This window comes from Rhagoletis zephyria, unplaced genomic scaffold, assembly GCF_001687245.7.
Source record: "Rhagoletis zephyria isolate East Lansing unplaced genomic scaffold, Rhagoletis_zephyria_1.1 Rzeph_scaffold_04472, whole genome shotgun sequence".
NCBI lineage: Eukaryota > Metazoa > Arthropoda > Insecta > Diptera > Tephritidae > Rhagoletis > Rhagoletis zephyria.
In genome coordinates, this window is record NW_016161555.1 from 6,261 (window position 1) to 29,819 (window position 23,559).

The following is a 23,559-nucleotide window of genomic DNA, read 5'->3' on the forward strand; positions in this document are numbered from 1 at the left end:
AAGATTACGATATGCCACAATTTTCAGCTCGGAATAGACGACTGCAATGCCTGCCTCAATCGAAACTAGTATTCGTAAAAATCTTAAATTTGAATTGCGGTCCATAAAGAAAACCATAGCAGAAATATTCATTGTCATTATATGTTTCTTAATTGTCGTGTTATTTCCTCCAACTCCCACTGTACCTCAAGATCTGACCGATGATGAACTGAGAAAACTTGTTATTCAAGATGAACTAAATTTGGATAATATTGAAAATTTTAAGTGAGTAGGTTAATTATTTTATATACATATGTACACACATACATACATATTTTTTACGTTTCGTTGAATTTTGAAGTTGCAACTAAATTAGTTAACATACTTTTTCAAACCAAAGCAAGTAATTTTTAAAACACTAAACATATGTACATTAAAAAAATTACATAAATGTTCCAACGAATTGATCATCTTTTTTTGAAGTCGTTTAAAAAACACACCCTCTTCAAGATAATCTTCACATTTTAGACATTTCAAATAACCAAAATACCGACAGAGCTAAATTTTCGTGGAGACCTTTGGTACACTATAGGAAATAAAGTGTCAAAAGTCCCCATCGATCCCATGTGTTTTAAAAAAGTGATTCGGGGTCAAAGGTCACATAAATTGCTTTTTCGCATTTGTCAACCAAACGGTACGGTTTATCATAAAAATATGTGAGACGAAAGTGTAGATGATATAATTAATAAAAACTGTTATAACATTTTTCTTCCTAAGGATTACCATTTCTGGGATATAGCGATTCAAATTTGTAGTAAAAGGTGTGTATTCCATAATATGCAAATCATAAATTTGTATAGAAACTTTTTGTATGTACATATCTCTACTTAAGTGTTCATAACTTCTACATTTATTATTCAATTCAGATGAGTATGACCTTTTTGCATTTACGAATGATCATGCTTTGACGTGCAAGAATCCAAATGTTAACAGCTAATAAAAACATAACATGGTAAAACCATTAAGAGGCAGTCTAACGTTTACCATCAATATAATTTAAAAATTGAAAACTCAAACTCACACACACACATTCTCATTATCAATCCCAAACAACAACAATTGTGAACAATTTCTTTTTTTATTTTCTATTTTATATGAATGCTTACAAACGTCAGAAAAAAAAATCATGCCCGCCGACGAATTGAGAGAATGAATTTAACTTGTAATGCTTTTATCATGGATAACAGCATGATGCAATAATGAAAGGTGTTATACGTTGGCAACTTCTCGCTCTAATCCGCCATCTTGAACTACCTTAGGAGAAACTGTGTTGTTTCTTTGCTAATTTCACTGAACATTTCCCAATATATTAGAAAAAAATTCTAAACAAGCTACATTGATTCAATTTTCGTTGTTCGTTTTGTTCTTATTCGCTGACATTTGTTTTCTAATTGCTTGAAATTTGGTAAGTACTGTAATAAAACCGAATTATTTTACAAATTAATTATAATTTTGCATTTATTAGGTAATTTCCTTAGTGTTTTCCTGGCCGACCTGTGCTGGTATTGTAATTAAGAGCTAATACACGTAAGTTACAACATATTATTTTGACTTCATTGATGAACCATTCCATTTGCAGCATTCTCTGGTGAACTGCAGCTGCGGCCGAATTTGATTGTGTGCATCATCCTGCAGATATTTTGAAGTAAGTTGGAACCAGCTCTTTGTTATTTCAAAACCTAATGAACCATTTATTCGCAGATTTTGTGGACGCTTCTGTTGTGCTGCGTTCCTGCTCCGCCCGTGTTTTATAGTGTTGCGTCCCTGTTGCGCCTTTGCATTAGTGTGTGCGTTGTGCTTTAGACACGTTGAAGTAAGTTGAAACCAGGTTTTTGTTTGTTAAAAACCTAAAAAGCCATTCATTTGCAGATTGTTTGTATGCTTCTGCTGTGCTGCGTTACTGCTTCACCCGTGTATTAAATTGCAGCGTTCCTGTTAATATAAGCATCGTCGTTTAAGTACAAAACCGCGTAACTGACATTTGCTGCTAAAAATTGGATTTGCTCACACAAGTTCTTGGCTCAATCCTTATCCATTCTTCCTGATACATACTAGCCAAAAATGCGATTGCTTTTTAAAAAAAGATAAAAAAATCAAAGGTAATTTTTAGCCACTTCAAACTTGCATATAATAAGACTAAAATTGAAGGGGCTATAAAACTGAGTGCTCAAAAAAATTCTAAGACTTCTGAGAAAAAAATGTGAATTTTGGGTGAAAATTTGTTGTATTTTTTGTAGTTTTCTACGAAGTTTTAAAATTCGGTTCTTATGGGTTTTGTTAGAAATTGAACTTTATTTTTATTGTAAATTCTTAGAAATAAATTAACATGAGAGGGAAATAATATCACTTTGAAAAGGGTTGCTATTGATATGACCGATACTGTATGTATATAATAAATTTTGTACAATTAAAAATCAAAGTGGATTTACTAAAATGAACACAACGTATTAATTATAAATTCTGAAATATATTGTTAATTTCAAAAACAAATAAATAATTTGGATGTACGTGAACTTGGGTAATGTATGTATAATTGTTTATATGATTCCTCAAAGTATCCCTTATATAACACTGTGGAACACAACAAAACCTTAGTGCGAATATATCAGGTTTGATAGCTGTTGGCATACCAATAATGCCTCATACTCAGATTTACTAGATCAATTCGTGTTCTCCGAGAAAAAAATTTTCACGATCCAAAAATCTGAAAAATCTTTTTTCTCCAAATTTTGAACATTTATCGTTTTTGGCCTATATTTTATGGCAAATACCATACAAAGCAAATATAGGCCAAAAAACGAAGAATTTTAAAAATTTTTAGAAAAGAATTTGGCCGCTATATTCAGATTTTTGAATCGTGACATTTTTTTTCTCGAGAACACGAATTGATCTAGTAAAACTGAGCATGAGGCATTATTGGTATGGTCAACAGCTATGAAACCTGATATATGCGCACAAGAAGCCCATATGAAAGAGGGGGACAAAAGATCACACGTAAATTAATTCCTCTATTTGGCCTGTACAATGTAAGGGAAACATTTCAAATTCACAAGGGATAATTTTCTTAGTGATGCGGCTTATATAAGGAGTAATATATGCCATACTGTTCTAGCTGGGTATTCATCAGCTCAAAAATTTTAAGCATATTATCATATTCCTGTGAATAAAAACACGGCTTATTATATTATTTTAATTATCTACAACTTTATGAGACTACCAAGCCATATGTATACCTATTCAGATAATCGGAACGCTGTTGAGAAGGCATAAAATTTAGTACTTTTTCAACTAAAGGGCTTTTTTTCTTCCCGTTTTTCTTGTACTTCCAAAATACAATATTGACCTAAGGTAGTTCGATTTCGAGCTGTCACAACGTACAACACCTTTCATTATTGCATCATGGGATAACAGGTTCTTTCATGTTGATACGTTTACCGAAAGTAACTTTTTTCAAATATTTTTTTTTTTTAATTATGCAAAATTGGCCATGAATCAATGATTAGCTGCTAAACTACTAATCTGGTTGAAAAATATCGTTTACGTAGAAGATAGCTTCACTACCAGAGTTGCCACTGACGAAAAAAAATACTTACCATCCACTTGAGAAAAATCTACCTTATCTGGAATATATCTACCAATAAATTTTTTTTAGTTATTTTAATAAAAATTATAGCTTTGTTATTTTTTTATTTATTTTAATTAAAGATATATGGCCTTATTCATAAAAAATAAAGTAGGTTTAAAGAGCTTTATAAAGTGACGTTTTCATACATTTTTCAGTTTATAAACGTTTTTTAATGCTACTTTATTTTTTATGAATAAGGCCAATAGTTTTTTATTTTTTTAGTTATTTCAATAAGAACTAAAATTGTTTTTAAGAACCTTTTTATTTAACTAATTGTACGGTATTTGAGTCATATTTTTGGCATTTTCGCAGTTTCCTTCAAAGCGGAAGTGATAAAACTAAAGGCAACAACGAAACTTCATACATAATTTGAAAAACTTCAACTCGAGTTATTATAGACAAATACAGTGACTCAAAAAAGCACTTGGTGATTTTTTTTATTATTCGCAATGTTTTTCAAGTAACAATTTTTTGTTGCTTTAACTAAATCCATAAAAATTAAGGATTCAAACTATATACAACATTTAGAAAAATTCAAAAAAAATTCGTCCAAATTTCGAATTTTTTACTCTGAATTTTTGGAAACGGAAGATACCGAGTTTTAAAGCAAATAAATTGAGTATAGCTCACAATGTGGTTCCCGTTGATTTTTTTTTAATTTTTTGCCTCCAGTCTTTTGTGTTTGTTTATTTAACAATTTCTATTGATAAAAAATAGCGTTGATTAAATTTTTTTGCGAACAATTTTAGTGCTTCACTACATACCTGTAAATTTTTTTTTTATATTTAAATAATCATTTAAAATATTGGGGCAATCAAAAGCTCCTCGCNCAGTTCGGTAGGAATGGATAACAAATGGCGTTGATTTAATTTTTTTTTGCGAATAATTATAGTGCTTCACTATGCGTATGCAAGTATATAAAAAGTATGCAGAGAAATTTATAATATAAATATAACTACGAAAAATAAACCGGTAACGAAAAGTTCAACAAAAATCTACCAAAATGAGAAAAAATTTACCTTTTTACCAACCCAGATTTTTTCCACCAATTTTGGTAAAAATTTACCAAAGTGGCAACCCTGTTCACTACTGTAAAAAGAAATTTAAGATTCGGGAGCTATATAAAAAAAAAGTATGCAATTAAGTGAGTGCACTTTTTCACATATCTATAAACCGCTGTTGTGTAGTGGTAAGCAGTGCGCGCTTCCACTCTGCAACGCCAGTGTTCAAATCCTGGTCAAAGCAACATCTCAAAAAGTATAGAAAAAAGGTTTTTTTCTTAACAGCGGTCGTCCCTCGGCAGGCAATGGCAAACCTCCGAGTGTATTTCTGCCATGAAAAACAGCTTCTCATAAAAATACAATCACCGTTCGGAGTCGGCGTAAAATTGTAGGTCCCTCCGCTTTGTGTGACAATATCAAGGCGCACGCCACACGTTGGAGGAGAAGCTCGGCCAAACACTAACATATGTGTAAGCGCCAATCTATTATTATTATTATTAATTCTTAGGAAGCAAAATGTCATAAGAATTTTATAAATAATTATATGATCTACACTTTCGTCTCACATATTTTTATGATAAACCGTACTGTTTGGCTAAAAAATGCGAAAAGGCTATTTATGTGACCCTTGACCCCGAATAACTTTTTTTGGCACACATGGGATCGATGGGGACTTTTGACACTTTATTTCTCCACCAAAATTTAGCTCTGTCGGAATTTTTGTTATTTGACCACTTGTTTTATGACTAATTTGACCGGACTATTTTCACAAGTTTGTGATAAAAAAGCATTTGCGAAATTCGTTACTTTATAATTTAAAATGCTTTATACATTCATAAAGGCATTTATTGGCTGCATCTGGAAAATCAGTTCCATCAAATCTTATGTATACCCCAGAAGATACGGTGTCTGACGATATAATCAAGGGTGTTATACAAAGCCTATCATTATCGGAAGGAAAGGCATTCAAGAATGAAAATACTATGATGAACAGATTAGATGGCAATATATCGTTAGCAGCTGTTGAATTTGCTTTTACAACGAAAGATTGCCTTAATGTTACCCTACATTTCCCGAGTGAGTTTCGTACATTAGAACCAAACCATGAAGGTCAGAAATTGTGGGCAACGCGCTGTAGCGGTGTACTTGATAAGACCGCAAGCGAAAAGGGAAATATTACAGAGCATGATTTGTATATGCGGGAAGGTTTCCTTCAATTACAACACCACATTTTCCTTCAATGGTTAGAAAAGCAGCACACAAAAGATATAAGTACTTTTCGGGTTTCAATGCGAGCGTTTCAACAAAATACCAAATCGAAAATGTGTTCCACAACAGCCGAATCAAATTTGTTAATGCTTCTATACAGCTTTACATTCTTTTTGCCTTTTTTAAATCTGCTTTGGGTAAGGAAATATATTTATATGTATGTATGTATTTATTTTAATGACTAAATTATATATATTCAAGACATATGGACGCGAGCGAGAAGAGAATATATTAGCTCATCACTGGAGATATGGCTTTGACTATGCCAAATATTGGATGGGCAATGCGATTGTGTCTTTCATTCATTTGTTGCTCCTGGATGTAATCATAGTGATTTTGGTCTTAGTAAGTGCTTTCCTTTGTCACACTTAGGAAAAAAAAAAATTATCCTAAATTTCTGACACTATTCATGAACTATAACATTTTGTTTTCTTATCTATCTACATACATAAATATTTTCGATTTCAACGGTCACCTAAATTTTTTTTTAATGTTCGCAACGAAATGCGCAAGGAATAAATGCATATTTTTTTATAAAATTGCTTGTAATGAATTCCTTTCGAAAATGTCGAAAGTAGTGCCACGAATTCTTCAAAATTATTACACATTTTCCGACAGCTTAAGAAAAATATCCGATTAATTAAACTGGTTGACAGCAAAAATGTTCTATGGATGCCACTATCCAATTCCTATATAGAATTGCTCAAAAATACCAAGCATCCGCATTCGCAATATCCCTAATACATACATAACTATAGTATAACGCATTTACTTACATACATACATACATACATACGTATTGTAGCTCCCTATGAATACTAATATGATATTTATTTTTCACTTAATAGATTCCCCTCGAGGGAAAATTCATTGGTTCTCCACTCCGGCTAGTTATCTTCCTAATAATATACAACATCTCGCTGTTGATTTCTGTCGTATTTTTGGTATCAGTTTCGAATAAGGCTCGGCATGCTGTATTGTTTGGTGCCGCAATCTGGCTAATTATGTTTTCCCTATTCTCGCTTTTAGTGGAACATTACAAAAGTATGACTCCGACATTGGCCATTTGTTTCATGGCATTTTTCAATAATGGTTTTGCATATGCAATGCGAGAATTGCACGAAGGAGATGATACTTTATATCCTATTATCACTACTGTTGGATGCTGCCTTTTGTATTGGATACTAATATCGTTAGCTGAGTATTTTAATCCAGGTCTATATATAAAGACTCTACCCTTTAGTTTATGTTGGTCTGGCCACTGTCTTACCACAATGAATAAACCAGCCCGGAAGTTAAGAGGCAAAAAACTAGAATTTTTCGTATTTGATAAAGCAAGAGTTTGGGAAAACTTTGAATTTGGAAACATAAGCTCTGTCGAAGTGATTCGCCTAAAAAATGTCCATACACAATTTAGTTCGAGAAGAAGGCAGCTTAAAAATATCACTATGCCTATTTATGCCAATGAGATCACAGTCATACTGGGACCACATTGCTCTGGTAAAACAACGATTATCGAAATACTGGCAGGATGGAACCGACCACCGCTGGGCCATGTTCAAATACGCAATGAAGATTTGTATGAACATTGGGATAAGTATCGCCATCAGATTGACGTCTGCATGCCAAATAATGCATTATTCGATTTACTTACTGTCGAGGAGACATTAATTTACTATATGCGTATAAAATCTATGGAAATGGATGATCAAATAATCAATATGGAATTGGACGAATTTTTCGAGTCCGTCAAAACAGCTAAAATACAACGAAGTACCTTGGTGAAGAAACTAACATACAGTCAAAAACGTTTGCTTAGTTTGGGCTGTGTACTAGCTGGTGGAACGAAAATCATCCTACTTGATGAACCTACACTACATATGAAAGGCAAAGAGCAACGCTTGTTCTGGCACATTTTACATAAAGAAAAGACTGGTCGCGCTATTGTAATGACTACTTTCGATGTAACCGAAGCCGATGCTGTTGGTGATCGAATAGCCTTGCTCGGCGAAGGCACTTTACAGTCGTATGGTACGCCATTTTTTCTCAAAAGCAAATTTGGTGTAGGCTGCGATTTGGTAAGATTTAAACAAAAATTCCTTTTATACTATAAATACAAACATGTTTTTTAGATATTTAGTCTGTTCTAATAGATCTTCAGTGCAAAATATCCAGCAGCAGCTTGCCGGAGAGTAACGAGCGATTTTCTCTCAAATTGAAAAACATAAAAAAAGTTCGCGAACGCAAAATTATAAAAAAAAACTTGCAAGTTTTAGGTACAGCTGTTCGCAATTTCGTTTACACATCAAAGCATAAAACAGAATACTTGAAAAAAATAGGGGTATTCACACCCATTTCGGTAGTTTTGGTAAACTGCTATTAGCTTCTTCTTCTTATTGAGTTGAATACTTTCAGAGCTGGAGCGTCGGTGTAGATTGGAACGACAGGCCAAGCCAGCGGAGCCGCTGTATTTTAATACGCTGCACTATATCCATGTCGTTATAAAGCTCATACAGCTCATTGTTCCATCGTCTGCGGTACTCGCCGTCGCCAACGCGTAAAGGCCCGTAAATCTTCCACAAAATCTTTCTCTCAAACACTCCAAGAGCCGCCTCATCGGATGTTGACATTGTCCATGCTTCTGCGCCATATACCAGCACGGGCATGATGAGTGACTTATAGAGCGTGGTTTTCGTACGTCGAGAGAGGACTTTACTCCTGAATTGCCTACTCAGTCCAAAGTAGCACTTGTTGGCAAGAGTNGTTAATGCTGGCTCCCAAGTAAACGAAATTCTCTACTTTCTCGAAATTAATNACTCAGTCCAAAGTAGCACTTGTTGGCAAGAGTAATTCTGCGTTGGATTTTCATGCTGACATTATTGTTGGTGTTAATGCTGGTTCCCAAGTAAACGAAATTCTCTACTTTCTCGAAATTGTAACTGTCAACAGTGACGTGGGTGCCAAGGCGCGAATGTGCTGACTGTTTGTTTGATGACAGGAGATACTTCGTCTTGTCCTCGTTTACCACCAGACCCATGCGCTTTGCTTCCCTATCCAACTTGGAAAAGGCAGAACAGACTTCGCGGTTTTTGTTACCGATGATGTCGATGTCATCGGCATAAGCCAGCAATTGCACGCTCTTGTAGTAAATTGTTGCTGAGCGGTTCGGTTCTGCAGCTCTTATTATCTTCTCCAACATCAGAAGAAGTCACATGAAAGAGAGTCGCCCTGTCTGAAGCCCCGTTTGGTGGCGAACGGCTCGGAGAGGTCTTTCCCAATTCTGACAGAGCTGGTGGTATTGCTAAACGTCATTTTACACAGCCGTATCAGTTTGGCGGGGATGCCAAATTCAGACATAGCGGCATATAGGCAACTCCTTTTAGTACTGTCGATAAATATGTGGTGAGTGTCGATTCTTTCCTCGCGGGTCTTTTCCAAGATTTGGCGTATTGTGAATACCTGGTCTATGGTGGATTTTCCAGTTCATTCAGGTTTCAGTCTTTCACACAATACGCTCGACAAGACCCGCTTCAGTCTTTCACACAATACGCTCGATAAGACCTTGTAACCTATGCTTAGAAGGCTGATCCCGCGGTAGTTGGCGCGAATGGCGGGGTCACCTTTCTTGTGGATTGGGCAGAGCACACTTAAAATCCAGTCGTCGGGCATGCGTTCATCTGACCATGTTCTACACAAGAGTTGATGCATGCACCTTATCAACTCCTCGCCACCGTACTTGAATAGCTCAGCTGACTGGCTGTCAGCTCCAGCAGCTTTTTTGTTTTTCAGCCGCGTTATTGCTATTCGTACCTCGTCATAGTCAGGCGGAGGAACATCGACTCCGTCATCATCGACTGGGGGCTCTCCACAACTTTCCGTGCTACTACCATTCAGTAGCGTGCAAAAGTGTTACCTCCATAATTTAAGTACGTTCTGAACATCGGTAACTAGGTCGCCATTGTTGTTCTTACAGGAGTACGCCCTTGTCTTGAAACCGTCCGTAAGTTGCCTAATTCTCTGGTAAAATTTTCGGGTATTTTTCCTGTCGGCCAGCATTTCAAGCTCTGCGCACTCACGTATTTCGGCCTCCCTCTTCTTATTGCGGCAAATACGTCTCGCTTCCCTCTTCAGATCCCTATAGCGGTCCCACATAGCGCGCGTTGCGCCCGATCGCAGCGTGGCCCTGTAGGCGGCATCTTTTTTCTCTGCAGCTTCCTGACACTCCTCATCGTACCAGTTGTTCTTTCGGGCTCGCTGAAATCCGACTACTTCTTCGGCGGCGGTACTTAATGAGCGGGAAATGTGGTTCCACTGCTCGCATATGTCGGTTTGTTTAAGAGTACTTTCTGAGAGTCAAGCAGCGAAAGCATTGGCTGTCTGTTGTGATTGCAGCTTTTCCCACAGAGGCGGGTGCGTATCTTGGCTGCAACAAGATAGTGGTCCGAGTCGATGTTTGGGCCTCGGAGTGTACGTACGTCCAAAACAATGGAAGCATGCCTTTCGGCTATCACAACATGGTCAATTTGGCTTCTCGTTTTTCTATACGGAGACAGCGTGATGAATCTTTTTATGCTTGAACCTAGTACTGCATACTACTAAATGTATTTGCCAATCTTAATAGCCGGGAACGGTACAGCCAACTTGAATCACGAAAAGATTTACTTTAATTAAATATTAACGTTTTAATATATCGTTGTTTAAAGTGAAAAACCGCGTATAAACAAAATGCAAAACTGCGTATGTGAGGTTGCATAAATTATTTTCTAGAGATAAAAAATACTTATATTTCAAAATGGTTCTCATTTTTCATAAAGCAATCGCATTTCTGGCCATTATATTTCAGGACGAATGGATAAGACTTGAGCTAAAAGCTTGTGTGAACAAATCCAATTTTTGGCAAACTTGTCAGTTACGCGGTTTTGTACTTTAAACGACGATATGTACATCATATGTATAGTTACTAATAGTTAGCTGTTGTATAATAAATTAGTAATTTTCTTGCCAAAGGGTTATAATATAGTACGGAGACTATTTTTCTGACATATATTATTGCATACAGCCGGACAAAATAACTTTCCAAGTTTATAGGGCATGATAATAGCTCTGTATACATACATATATGTATGGTAAACTGTAGGCTTTTTAATACCTTCAAATAAAAAGGCTACAGGAAAAATCGTGTTTGCGGTTTTTTTCAGGGTACCGAAAAAAAAATTCACACTCCTAATAAACTCTCCTACTTGGAACAAATTGAACTTTTTCGGCCTTTACATCGTGATACGGTCTAATATGCATACTATAAAACTTATAAACTACGAAAATCTATAAAAATTAACGAACTGTTTTCATCTCGTAGATTATAGTTAAGTCGCCAAATACATCTACCGAAGCAATTACCGAATTGATAGGACAATTTATACCTGGAATTATGCCTGAAAATGAAATTGGAGAACTGGTCTACTATAAGCTGCCAATTAATATGCGCCCTAAATTTCAAAATATGTTGATACACTTGGAAAAGGAACCACTTAATTTGGGCATAGTTGATTTGCGAGTCCTTAGCAGTGAACTGGCTGAAGTTTACATGACCATGGGCACAAAAGACACCAAACAAATCATTTTAAATGACAGTTCGTATTACACAAAATGAGGAGTAGAATGAAATGACAATTCATAATTTAATTTATATTTTCTTTTACTTTAAGGACAACTTATTCATAAATTTGTTTCTCGCAAAAACCTCGGTCGTCAACAAATATATGCTTTGTTGAACAAAAAGCTCATACATCAAGCACCTAATTTCATTCCGCTTATCACGATTGGTGTGTCATTCCTTTTTATTCTTTTAATAGCAATAATGGCTCAACATTGTTTACATATACCACCAACGCGTTATAATCCCATCGATTTGGGTGTTACGAAAGAGCTAAATTTAGAAAACATGAAAGACTGCAAACATATTCAAATAAGAAGCGTTGTGAAAAGTAAAAAGTTTGGCGAGAACTCGATGAAATTCGATGAAAATTCCCTTCACTGTTCGAAAGCAAACTATGAGAAATACTTAAAAGAATCGAAAAGTATATCAGACAAGTTTGGTGCAATAGACTTCGATGGCGATAAATATATATGTTGGTTTAATCAACGGATATTTCATTCAGCTCCATTAGTTCTCAATTTAATGCATAACATTTATCTTGCGTAAGTTGGTTATATGCGGCCCAATATAACATAACAATTTTGTTTTTAAATTAAAGCTTTCCAATGGACTTTTATTTGATACCCAAACTGTGAAAACTTTAAAAAGTGCATACATTGTTATAAATACATAGTACATATCAAAGCAACGCAATATTTTCTGCAATCAAATTGTTTTGGATTGCAATATCTTGTAATCTCTTAATGTATATACTATTATATAATTTCAAAACTTGCATTAAATTGATTTCGTAGAATTTTCATTTACAAATCATATTATTTAATTAAATTCAAATATTTATATTTTTGTTTAGCAAGACAATAACCGATGAAAAATCCATAACTATCATACAGAATCATCCGAAACCTACTCCATTACGTGCTAAAATTCATTTGCTTGATCAAGAGAAGACTCATTTGCTATTACCGATGGTATTGGGTGTTGCTATACCCATCTCGATTTCATGCTTTATCGTACCGCTGGTGGAGGAACGCAAATATCACTTGTTGATGTTACAAAAAATTGCCGGTGTCAGTATGGCGCGCTATTGGTGTGTTAACTTTTTGTGGGATTACGCAACGTTCTTTTCGCATACTATCGTTTATACAATTATCCTAGCGTTAGCGCCCATTGAAGGATATTCATTCTCAGACAAAATGTGTACGTTTTTATGTACTTATGTACGTGTTATGTATACATTTCGCTAGTTTGCTTAAAGGGATTTCATAACAATTCTTCTAAAAAAAATTTAATCAAAATACAACCGTTAAATTAGAGATCCCAAGACATTTTTAGAATATCTAAAAATACATATCGTCACCCTCATGTCAGAAGCATGAATGTGCAAATTTATCAGTTCTGAGTTATTGGGCTGAATTGATTAAACCTTGGATGTTCTATGTTATACCAAAGCCCAGAATACCATGCGTACACGGAAAGCAGATATTTTACAATTTCAATTGAAGAATTTTAGAGTTAAAGGCCAAATAACGTAGCAAAATACCTCAGAGCTGATTATAAAATTAAATAGATACCTACGGTTATGGTTATGGCTCTGGTGTTATATATGTTTTATGTGTTTTTAGTTTTTCTCTCTGACGTCAGGATTTTTTAAAAGGACTTTGTAGTTTCAATTTGAAACTTTCAAAGATATCATTAATTCCAAAAATTATTTAAAAAATTCATTCCAATGTAGAAAAAGAGTATTGACACCAAATGCAAGAGAAAATTCTATATAATTAAAAAATAAAAATAAAATTGAACGAATGGGTATCGGAAATGTCCCTTTAACTAGTGTTATTTTTTTAAGCGAGTTGAGTTAGAACGATGAAATTCGAGGTTGTGGTCGAGTGCATATTAGTCATTAACATATAATTTTTTCGAAAATAATTACTGTACATTTTCAAGGACATTAAATGATAAAATGTGAAAGGGACATTTTCAATACCTAATCGTCCTCATGCACCAAACAATTTAAGCGGCCTTAATTCACAGATTTAAGAATTTTCTCTTTAATTTGTTAGCCCTGATAGTTTCTGAGAAACTAATTCAATAATTTCAATGTAAACACTCTACCTACTCAGGTGTACATGGCGCATGAGGAACACTGTTTTATGCTCATATTTCATACAAAAAATTCTTGCACAGTTTCCTTGCTTTCTTATTTATATATTGATTTTACTCATTAGTAGCTTAGTTTTTTCATGTGCAAACAAGCTGTTTTTTTTTTTAATTTTTTCCCTGTTAAAGTTTGAATTTTCTCCATTTTTTAATAAAAAAAACAAAAAATATCTGGAAAACGTATCCATAAAAAAATAACTCGATTTTTGGAATCAGCGAGCGATTCTAGATACAAATTGGATAGTGGCGTCTGGAGCACAAAAACAAAATTAAAATTTGTGAGCCAGTGTAGTTAATATCTTATCTTGAAAAAGTTTGAATTTTACATTAAATTCGATAACCAGTTGCCAAAATCCTCGTTTTTCGATTAATAAATTTTTAAAGAGCATATTTTACAATTTTGACAGACAAAATGTAAGCTCGGGTTACGCTAAACACAGGAAGTTTGCGCAAAATACCTTTCCGCGTTGTAGGCCTTCGGCCGCGCTTAGAAAAAATAACCCTTCAAGTCCGCCTAAGCTGACCACAGTATTTTTTACAAAAAAGTCCACATTTCAAAACGAATTTATTAATAAATTTGTACTCGAAAATTTGAAATCTTTATTTTAAGCTAATGTTTAATCGTTTGAGCACACGTGTATGTTAAATTTTTTTGATTCGGGTTACGCGTTTGGGCACAATGGGCAATTGCTTTGTCTTAAAATTTCTTTCCCTTCTCTTTTGTTTATTTGAACAAGTCAAGTAAAAGGTCTGTAATTTTCAAAAAAAAAGCATTTGCTTCTGTTTTATGCATACGGCCCAATAAACCAAAATTATTGCACAAATAACCGAACCGTACCCAATAAAATACCTTCTGCTTATTCAAATTTCGATTCTACGAACAAAATGTTTTTAAATTAACAAAAAATTAATAATATAATTTGAAGAATTTTAGATACTGGGTATGATAGCACGAAATGTCAGAATCTGCTTAATTGTCAGGATGTTAATATGGCGACCAAAAAAGTGACGATGGAACTACCTTCGTATCATGATGTAATAATTTTAAGAAGGTAGTTTTACTTCAAAATTTTTGATATAAACCGTTTCTGTGGCAAGCACGCAATGTGGCCATTGCTACGATATAGAATTGGGGATTTTCGCTTGTTATTTTAGATGTTTTTAACAGAACATGTAAAGATTTATATATTTCATAGCTGATCATTTCTTTTTAATATATATATACGTATTTAATACATACATTCTTGCCAATGCTAATCACGAGGGAACTTTTTTTATGGAAATTGCCTTTTTTTCTGCTAAAGAGATAGAGTATACATATTCGATTAAGAATGCCCACGATTTAGCTTTCCCTGATTCCTGATTTTTTTTGCCTTTTTTAAGATATTTGCCTTTTCTACCTTTAAAAAAGCGATTATAGCATTTACAATATTTTTTTAAAGATTAAAAAATATTCACATCTATTTTGTTTTGCCTTTTCTGCAATACCTAATGCCTTTTCCTGCTTTTTTCGCTATTTAATTTTGCCTTTTCCAGCCTATTTTGTTATTTTATTTTGCCTTTTTTTATAGGTTTTTAGGTCCTGAAAATCCGTTTCCTGCTAATCACATGAATAAAAGCCATAAAAAACGAAAATGCGACGGCAATATTTCTTGTTTAAAATGTTTTAGATCCATCGCACTGCACAAACTGACGGCCGCCGTTTTAGTTGGGCTCGATAGTCTTTCCATTGCACCACAACTAATTGGTTTGAGTGATTAAGTTGGTGTAGTGTGCGCACCTCGATACATCTTCATGTACATATTTCAAGCGAGCCCTACTATTTAAATAGGCGGCCGATAAGTCTGTGGGTGCGGTTAATTTTTTCATAATTTTTTATAAAGCAAATTATTAAAAAATATTAGAATATTTCTCTACTTAAGTATATATTTGGCTTTCCTTTGTTCCAACGTCAACGCATTTTCTGTCAGATAGCTAACATGGCGGATAAGAAGAAGTGAAACTATGTACCTTCTAAAAGTTATTGTATCATGCTTGGAACTAGAGATGGGCACGGGCCTAAATTTTCAGGCCCGGCCCGGCACGAGTACGAAATCAACTTTCAAATACACGCACGAGCTCGCACGTTAAGAACTTTAGTGGGGCCGGGTCGGGCCGGCACGACGGGACACGTCCCAGTCCGGAAATAAAGAGCCAACTTTTATTGTATGCATGCATACATATGTATGTATATATTTTTAATTTTGTGTTTAATTGTGTCAATTTTTTGCATCAAAGATTTATATAAAATATTTTCTGGGAAGTAGAAGAAGTGGAAGGTATTCTAGGTACAAAACTACTAAGTATCTTATTTTTTCTATCGGTTTCCAAATATTTCTTTTTTTTGCTTTTCTATTATCAAAAGAGTTTTAATATGTACTATTTTTTTTTTGTATAAAAACAAAAGCTTATCTAAATTTGTAGTATTAGCAACGGGCTTTTTCGTGCCCATCTCTACTTGGAACTACCGACAAGTAAGTTTTTTTTTTAATCACAGAATGCGGCTCGATTGAAAATCGGGTTGCCGAAAGGCGAAATCTCTTGAATGTGGCAGGCACTGAAATTTGCGGAAAATTTTGTGTACCGTAATATGAAACTTCTAGTGTGGTTTACCATGGTAAATCTACACGTCCGCGTACTGAACTAACAAAGGTTGTGAGAAATAGGATTCGTTTAAATCAATACTTATGAAATAATCCCCTAGACTTAAATTCGGTGTAATATATATATACTCCTACTCCTAATCCTACTTTCTGCAGTTGCTTTTTTCCTCAGCGCTAAAAGCATTGTCGGTCGGTGTTATTAATGCAATAAAAAGGTGCATAATCTAAAGTAAAACGTAGCCAAACATAACCATTTTTTTTTTAGTTTGTCACGCCCTTTTAGCTAACAAGCGATATTTATTGTAGTATTTCTACTTTTAAAATAAATATGTACCTATCGATGGTCCTGTGTAATAACGACACAATCCAAAAAAAAAATAAAAAAATACAAAAAATTAAAAACTTACTACTTTTAAGTGGCTCATGCCTCTAATCCATGTTTAACCTTTTGTACTTACTTTTGCGATCCTTACTGCTTACCTTAGTAAGGGATGGAAATGGATTAGACAAAGATTAGAGACAAGTGCCACTTAACAGTAGTAACGTTTTTGTTTTTTTGAATTTTGAATTGTGTCGTTATTGCACAGGACCGTCGATATGTATGTATGTAACTTGAAATATTATTTTTCAGGGTTCGTATTTGCACACACATGCTCTGCTCACACACACGCCAGAAAAACATTCAACTTGCACTCACTGCTCATACACATGTGTGTGCATAAGTGGAAAATAAACTCTACTCACAGAAAAGTGTGTGCTGTTTGTTATTAAGCACATGCACATGTGTGTGAGCCGATTTTTGTACAAATTTCAGCCCATGCACATGCACATAATATATTCTTAAAAGAATTTGTTTATAAACGTTATTTTTTGAAAGACAATTCAATAAAAAGTGAGTTGTTGTTTGTTTTTTATATGACAGAAAACATATTAAAAAATTGTTTTAAGATTTGAGTTAGAATTCGAAGTGTATAAGTTTCTCTACGCATAGCACACACATGTGCGTGTGCTTTACATTAATAAAAAGAAAGTACACACATGTGTCCGTGCTTTTTACCAAACGGCACACACATGTGATGTGAGCAAATTTTTAATTTTTTATATGCACAGCACACGTGTGTGAGCGTAAAATGTTAGGATGTGCTGCACATGTGTGTGCAAATACGAACCCTGTTATTTTTACAGATGCAATGCTACTAATGAATATTTACGGAATACCCGGTTTAGGGTTAATATATGTTCTCTCATTATTCTTCTATTGGACAATGTGGTCTGCGTTTCTAATAACGGTTATAATACAAATTATTACAGGTAGAACTTAACATTTCGTTAAATGTAAATATCGCTCATTTACCAAAAAAAAAAAACTGTCGCAACTCAAAAACCGAAATTTTTGAGCAAATACTCGTTATATAATGCTTCAGATCATGAACGAACGATTGGTTCGTGGCTTCATTGTGTCGTGTACGCGTAAAAAGATCGTATGCTTCTCTTTTATTCTACATTTTGTTGAAAACTTTTAACGCGTCGCATGAAAATTTTTTAGCTTTTTTCGTTGTGACAGTCTTTAACAGTCAGTTTCACGAAAGCAATTTATGTAAGTGAAAAATAATTTAAATTTTTGGAATTTTATATGGAAGTTGACAAAAAATAAAAATAATTTTCCATTTAAATTGCTGGTGAAACCGGGTGTTAATAAATGAGCGATATCTACTATGTACATACATATCTGTGTTCGTATGGAATAGTATGTCGGGATGCTGGCTTTAGTATAATGCGGCTTTTCCCTTTATTCCTTAAAAGGAAGGAATCTTTTGATAAGACTTAATAAGAATATTGATTTGCTAGTATCGGAACTATTTCTTGCACGTTTATTTTCCAAAAGTTCTTCAACGGCTCGACGCCAGTGAGTCATTCGCAATCGTATGCTGCGAATGCCGCATTATACTAAAGCCAGGCTTTCGACATACATACATATGGAAGCTACTATTCCATACGAACGCAGATATGTAAGTATGTACATCTTCTTCTTGATTGGCGCTATACATATGTATGTACTTATAAAAATAATGGCAATTTTGCAGGCATATTTTCGTATCTTATTTATTGGGATGTCCTGGAAAACAATGAGATATTCTTTTATATTTGGTCAATATTTCCTACTTTTTCGTTGATGGAAGGCATAAGCAACGTATATACCCAAACCAAGGAGGAACTGTATTGTGATCAGGCATGTATGGAGGATGACGACTGTGATAAATACGATATGTGCGCTGCGCTGCCGCAATGTTGTCGTAAGTACCGAATAACTCTTGCATCTTGCCGTTTATTTAATTGTGGTGATTTCATTTCTACCAAAAAAGTTGTTTGCCAGGCAAGGGCAAAATTTTTTGGAAGAAACGAAATCACCATTACACAATTCATTGTTTTATTAATCAATAGTTATAGTTTAGAATGTTAAGATTAGATTTAAGCACTAGATTTAACTTTAGTTATGTTTAAGTTAAATAGTTTTAAGTTTACCGAAAGAGAAATTCTGCGTGCTTTTTACCCGGCCTATCTTCAGCTAAATTAATTTTTATTGGTTTAAATTTTGATTAGCAAGGTACCATTTTTTTCGTTTTTCGATATTGTCGTACATATTGAAAACCATATAATACGTAACATAACGTTCTGAATCCCAAAAGTGACACTGAAGATGGTACAATGCCGAAACCGGCTTGTTTAAAAGGAAAAGGCAAGGGGTGACGGAAATTCATTCCAAAATACAGTAATTAAGTATGTTTGGCGACAAATGAGCAGGAACCCTTATAGCCTATTTCCACCAGAGGCTTAACTGCAGCTAAGAGCTCAGATAAGTTCCAAGAATTTCAACATGGGGTGACCGGCAAGGTTTATTTCTTAGTGTTTGCTTTTCTCCTTTCGTTTGCTTGTACTTATGTAGTAGGAGGAATTATCCCCTTCGAGTTGTAGTCTCCTTGATCCAATAGGCACAAAACTGCAGTTAAGACGTGGTGGAAATGAATTTTTAGTCCTCGATCTCTTTATGGATAGGTACATACTTACATACATACATACATACATATGCATCTATTTTTTATCTTTACGCTTTTACAGTTACAAGTATTATCAAATTTGACGATCCCGGGATTTTATTATCAATTTGCTTTATGCTAACGTCTGCAGTATTTCTTTTTATTGCACTTTGCCTCATTGAATCAAGAAGAGCACGAAAGCGATTCTCATCGAAAAAAGAGTAAGCGTTTCGTTTTCTGGTTGATTAATAGAAAATGCCCATCAGTTTGATTCACTTTTTTAGCGTTAAATCGCTTCATTCTGCAACACATCCTTACGATGACGACGATGTAATGAAATTGAAACAATTTATAGCCCAGCAAGACTTGCAAAGTAGTCTTAAAAAACGATTTATGGTTGATCAGCTGGAATACGAAATACAAAAAACAACGAACTCATTGAATACAATTTCATTTCTGGCTGAAGAGTAAGTGAAAGTAAAATCCTTTATATTACTCGGTGTTATTAATACATACTATGTATGTATGTATTTACTCCTACGTAAATACGTACGTCGTAAACTGAAATGCAAATAGAAGTAACTAACATTTTCACATGGAACTCAAAAGGCCTAATTAACAAAAATTTCACTTTTTGATTGATATGATGCATTTCATCAAATTACAACTTCTCACATCCTTTCATGCAAAAAAAAAAATATTAGTTACGACTTTTGGCATTACAGTGAAGATCTTGGTTACGGCTTATATCGTCGTGAAAAGTTGGGCCTATTTTATTTTGAAATAGAAGAAATCGTAATAGAAATGGAAGAAATTGTTAAAGATAACAGTAAATACCGAAAAACAGTTGATTTCAGCTATAGGCATTTTTCAACAATCAGATGATAGTGTTTTACTTAGGAGGCTATACGATGGTATGTGCATTAGGGTGGTCCAAAAATGCATGTGTAAAAGTAAAGTCGGAATTTTTATGCCCTCACCCCCTAGGATTGTTCTGTACCGAAAGAAATATACTCTTATTTTTTATTTTGAAATCCAAAGATATTTAGATGTCGTTCAAAGCGCCAAATTGAAGCACAAATTTTAAATAGCTCATAAAAAACTTTCGTGCGGTGAATTAACACTGAAACTAAGTACATACTTTTATCGGTGAAGTTCCACCTTCTGCTACTGTAAAATACCTGCAAGATTTTATTCCAGAAAATATCGAAGCGCATCAATTTTTCTAATTATTTACAATAAAAAAAAAAATTATATAAAACATGTGAGAAATTAAACTCTCTACAAATTTGTATTGAACCATTTTTTACGAAAAATGCATGATTAGCTTACAAAACGCAAAAAACCAAAAAAAAAACATAAAATCCAAGAACAGCTATTTTTTCTTTTTAGAAAAATTCTAATTTTAGTGGGCTCTGAATGAATTAATTTTTTACGTTTTTGGCTACTTGACGGTTGACGTTGTTGTCGTTCTTCATGCAGCTTTTTGGTAGGGTATGGCTAACTTCTGAGTGCATTTTCGAATGTCTTCTCAAAAACGAAAATTCCGATTAAACTGAATTAAATTTTCAAATAGTTTTAAGCTTCAAAAGTCGATCAGTGATTCGAAGTGAGACTGCATAAGCAGAAATGGTATATCTGCGATGGTTGCAACCGAATAATACCACTATTAATATGAATTAAAAAAATGTTCACCATCCGTGGAAGCTTTTTTATGTTAGAGATACCACACTCAATTTTGGGTGAAAGAACAACGACGACAAATCGACTTTTATATCCAGAGATGGCATCAAAAAAACAAAAATAAATAAATACTTATTAAAGCCGCAAAAACTGATTTGGTTTCTAACAGTGAAGTTAAAGCTAAGCATTGTAATAATGATACTAAACTGTCATCAAAAAACATCTTCCAGGGGTCAAAGCCTAGCAATATATGGCACATGTCATAGCGGTAAAACATTTTTAGCCGGACAGCTTGTTGGTCAAAACAAATTCGCATTCGGCGATATATTCGTTGATGGAACCGAACTAAAATATGAGTTGAAAAAAGCGCTTAAAAAAATGGCATACGCGCCACAAGACCATGGACTATGGCCAAGTTTTACGCCTCGTGAGATTTTGCGTTTCTTTTGTATGCTGCGCGGTATTGAACAGAAAGATATTAGAGGGATTTTACGTGACCTCTCCCACGCTTTCATCATGAGTTCTTATATGGACAAGAGGATTCGCACACTTAGCTATGATCGACGACGCAAGGTCAACATAGCACTCGCAATGATTGCTCAACCAAAGATTATAGTTTTGGATGAACCCACACGCGGACTTTCACCACATACTTGTCGTGAAATATGGAATGTTCTGCGCTATAAACGTTTCTTAGGTAAAACGCTTGTGTTCACAACATCAAACGCTGTTGAGTTGGACGCATTATCCGATCGTGTGCTTATATACAACGAAGGCGAGATGTTGGCAATTGGTAATACTCAATATCTACGCAGCAGATATACGAAAGGCTTTTACCTATATGTAAAATTAAGAATTGATGGAGTTACAACTGCAGAAGCCAAAGAGAAGTAAATTTCAACTCATTAAATACTAATCGATTTGTGTTCACAAAAACATAATATTTATGTACATACATATGTACATACATATGAATTTGTTGTTTTACAGCTTACATAAGGATTCCGAAAATTTAATTCGTTTTGTGACTTTCTTGCATGAAGATTCTGAATTACAGTTAAGCGAAATTACCCTATTTTACTCAATGGAAAATTATTATGTATGCCTTTTGTGCTTTTAGGGAGCGAATCGATAATTGCTTTAAATTTTATTTGCCAGTCCCAATTGTTAGTTACTCGTTTTTATATGGATCCATGGAAAAAAATAAGAGACGTTTGAATATTGCAGATTACAGCGTAAGCCAAGGAACACTTCAAGACGTTTTCAATACGATCGAAACAACTCGAAAAAAACAAGAATAAGGCGCTGTTTAAGTATGTTTTAGAACTTTCATGAAATTAAATTCAATGTTGTATGTGTACATACTATAAATTTATGCATGTTAAATACTAATGATAATAACTTCAATATCGTAAATATTAAAAGAAAAAATTGTTAATTAGTAAAACTATATTACTTCAGAGAAGTGTGAATCGGACAGGGTCTGCAATTCGCTTCCGAGTGAATTTCAACCCCTGCCAATTTAAATTCAAAGCGCAAATTCACTCGAAAGTGAATTGCAGAACCTGCCAGAACATGATTTCAAAGCCCTTTGAAAAGAAGCTTGAGTTTTATAATTTTGGGTTGTAGCTGTATATATTCTTTTATGTTGTTATTGCATAAAAATTTCCTGAACGTTGCCAGTCCTTTGCCATCCATATGCGTAGTTCCGGTATAAATTCTTCATTCAGTTTTTCCTTTACAAAATTTTCAGTATGGACCTGTTAATACATATCGGGAATCATTTTAACAAAGGGAATTATTTCTAAGTTTTAATTTTGTAGTTTATATACAAATAACAGATGCATAGACACATATCTTCGCCATTTTTGGGGAGTTTAGTTATCTGTTAGACTGAACATATTGTCATTGTCCTGCTTATTAATTGTAAATTACCGGTTATATGGGAGGTGGGCATGGTTATTGCCTAACTTCAAAAATGGTAAAAAGATTTTTGTTACACTCTTAGCAATGTTCGTACCGAATTCGGGAAAGATTGGTAGAGCGCCTTCTGAGATACAGCATTTCATCATAAGTAGGTGGGTGGGGCCACACCCATTTTGCAAGAAATTTTTAATTTTCTAGTTTAGTTCGGAGGCGTTGTAAAACTGTAGCTCGCTACATTTGTGTGATAAAAGCAAGACGGGAAGACAAATAGGAGGAAGAGGCCACCCAAACACGTAGCAAAAGTATGAGCGCCAAATATTTACACTGCTGATTAAGTCTTCAACATTTTGATAAATTTTAGCTATTTTTCTTTCGTTTAATTAATGTTGTTTATTATTTTTCCATAAAAGTCTGCCTCATTATATAACAAACACCATATAAATCCACATTTCAAACTTTGTGCAAAAATTATAAAAAAATCTGCAAAGTTTCAGCTGAATTTTGAACTTTTTATTCAGATTTT

At 34.2% G+C, this 23,559-nt stretch overlaps 1 protein-coding gene and 1 long non-coding RNA gene across 3 annotated transcripts; both read left to right on the top strand.

The window, feature by feature from the left end:
• The first annotated feature begins 46 nt into the window (after positions 1-46).
• Positions 47-22,462, top strand: LOC108370766 (ATP-binding cassette sub-family A member 3). The gene is made up of 14 exons (XM_017626163.1): positions 47-264; positions 5,507-6,071; positions 6,136-6,279; positions 6,783-8,012; positions 11,291-11,564; positions 11,640-12,132; positions 12,444-12,790; positions 17,578-17,703; positions 18,477-18,686; positions 19,510-19,648; positions 19,712-19,894; positions 21,341-22,000; positions 22,101-22,166; positions 22,231-22,462. The coding sequence occupies exons 1-14, from the start codon at positions 47-49 to the stop codon at positions 22,409-22,411; spliced, it is 4,836 nt and encodes a 1,611-aa protein (XP_017481652.1). The 3' UTR covers positions 22,412-22,462.
• On the top strand, positions 1,224-2,087 carry LOC108370767 (uncharacterized). Of its 2 annotated transcripts, XR_001848669.1 has the most exons (5): positions 1,224-1,444; positions 1,505-1,566; positions 1,619-1,684; positions 1,741-1,852; positions 1,909-2,086. It is a non-coding gene; the product is annotated as an uncharacterized LOC108370767 (long non-coding RNA). The 2 variants fall into 2 exon arrangements; XR_001848668.1 differs by having other exon boundaries at positions 1,741-2,087.
• Positions 22,463-23,559: the final 1,097 nt, after the last annotated feature.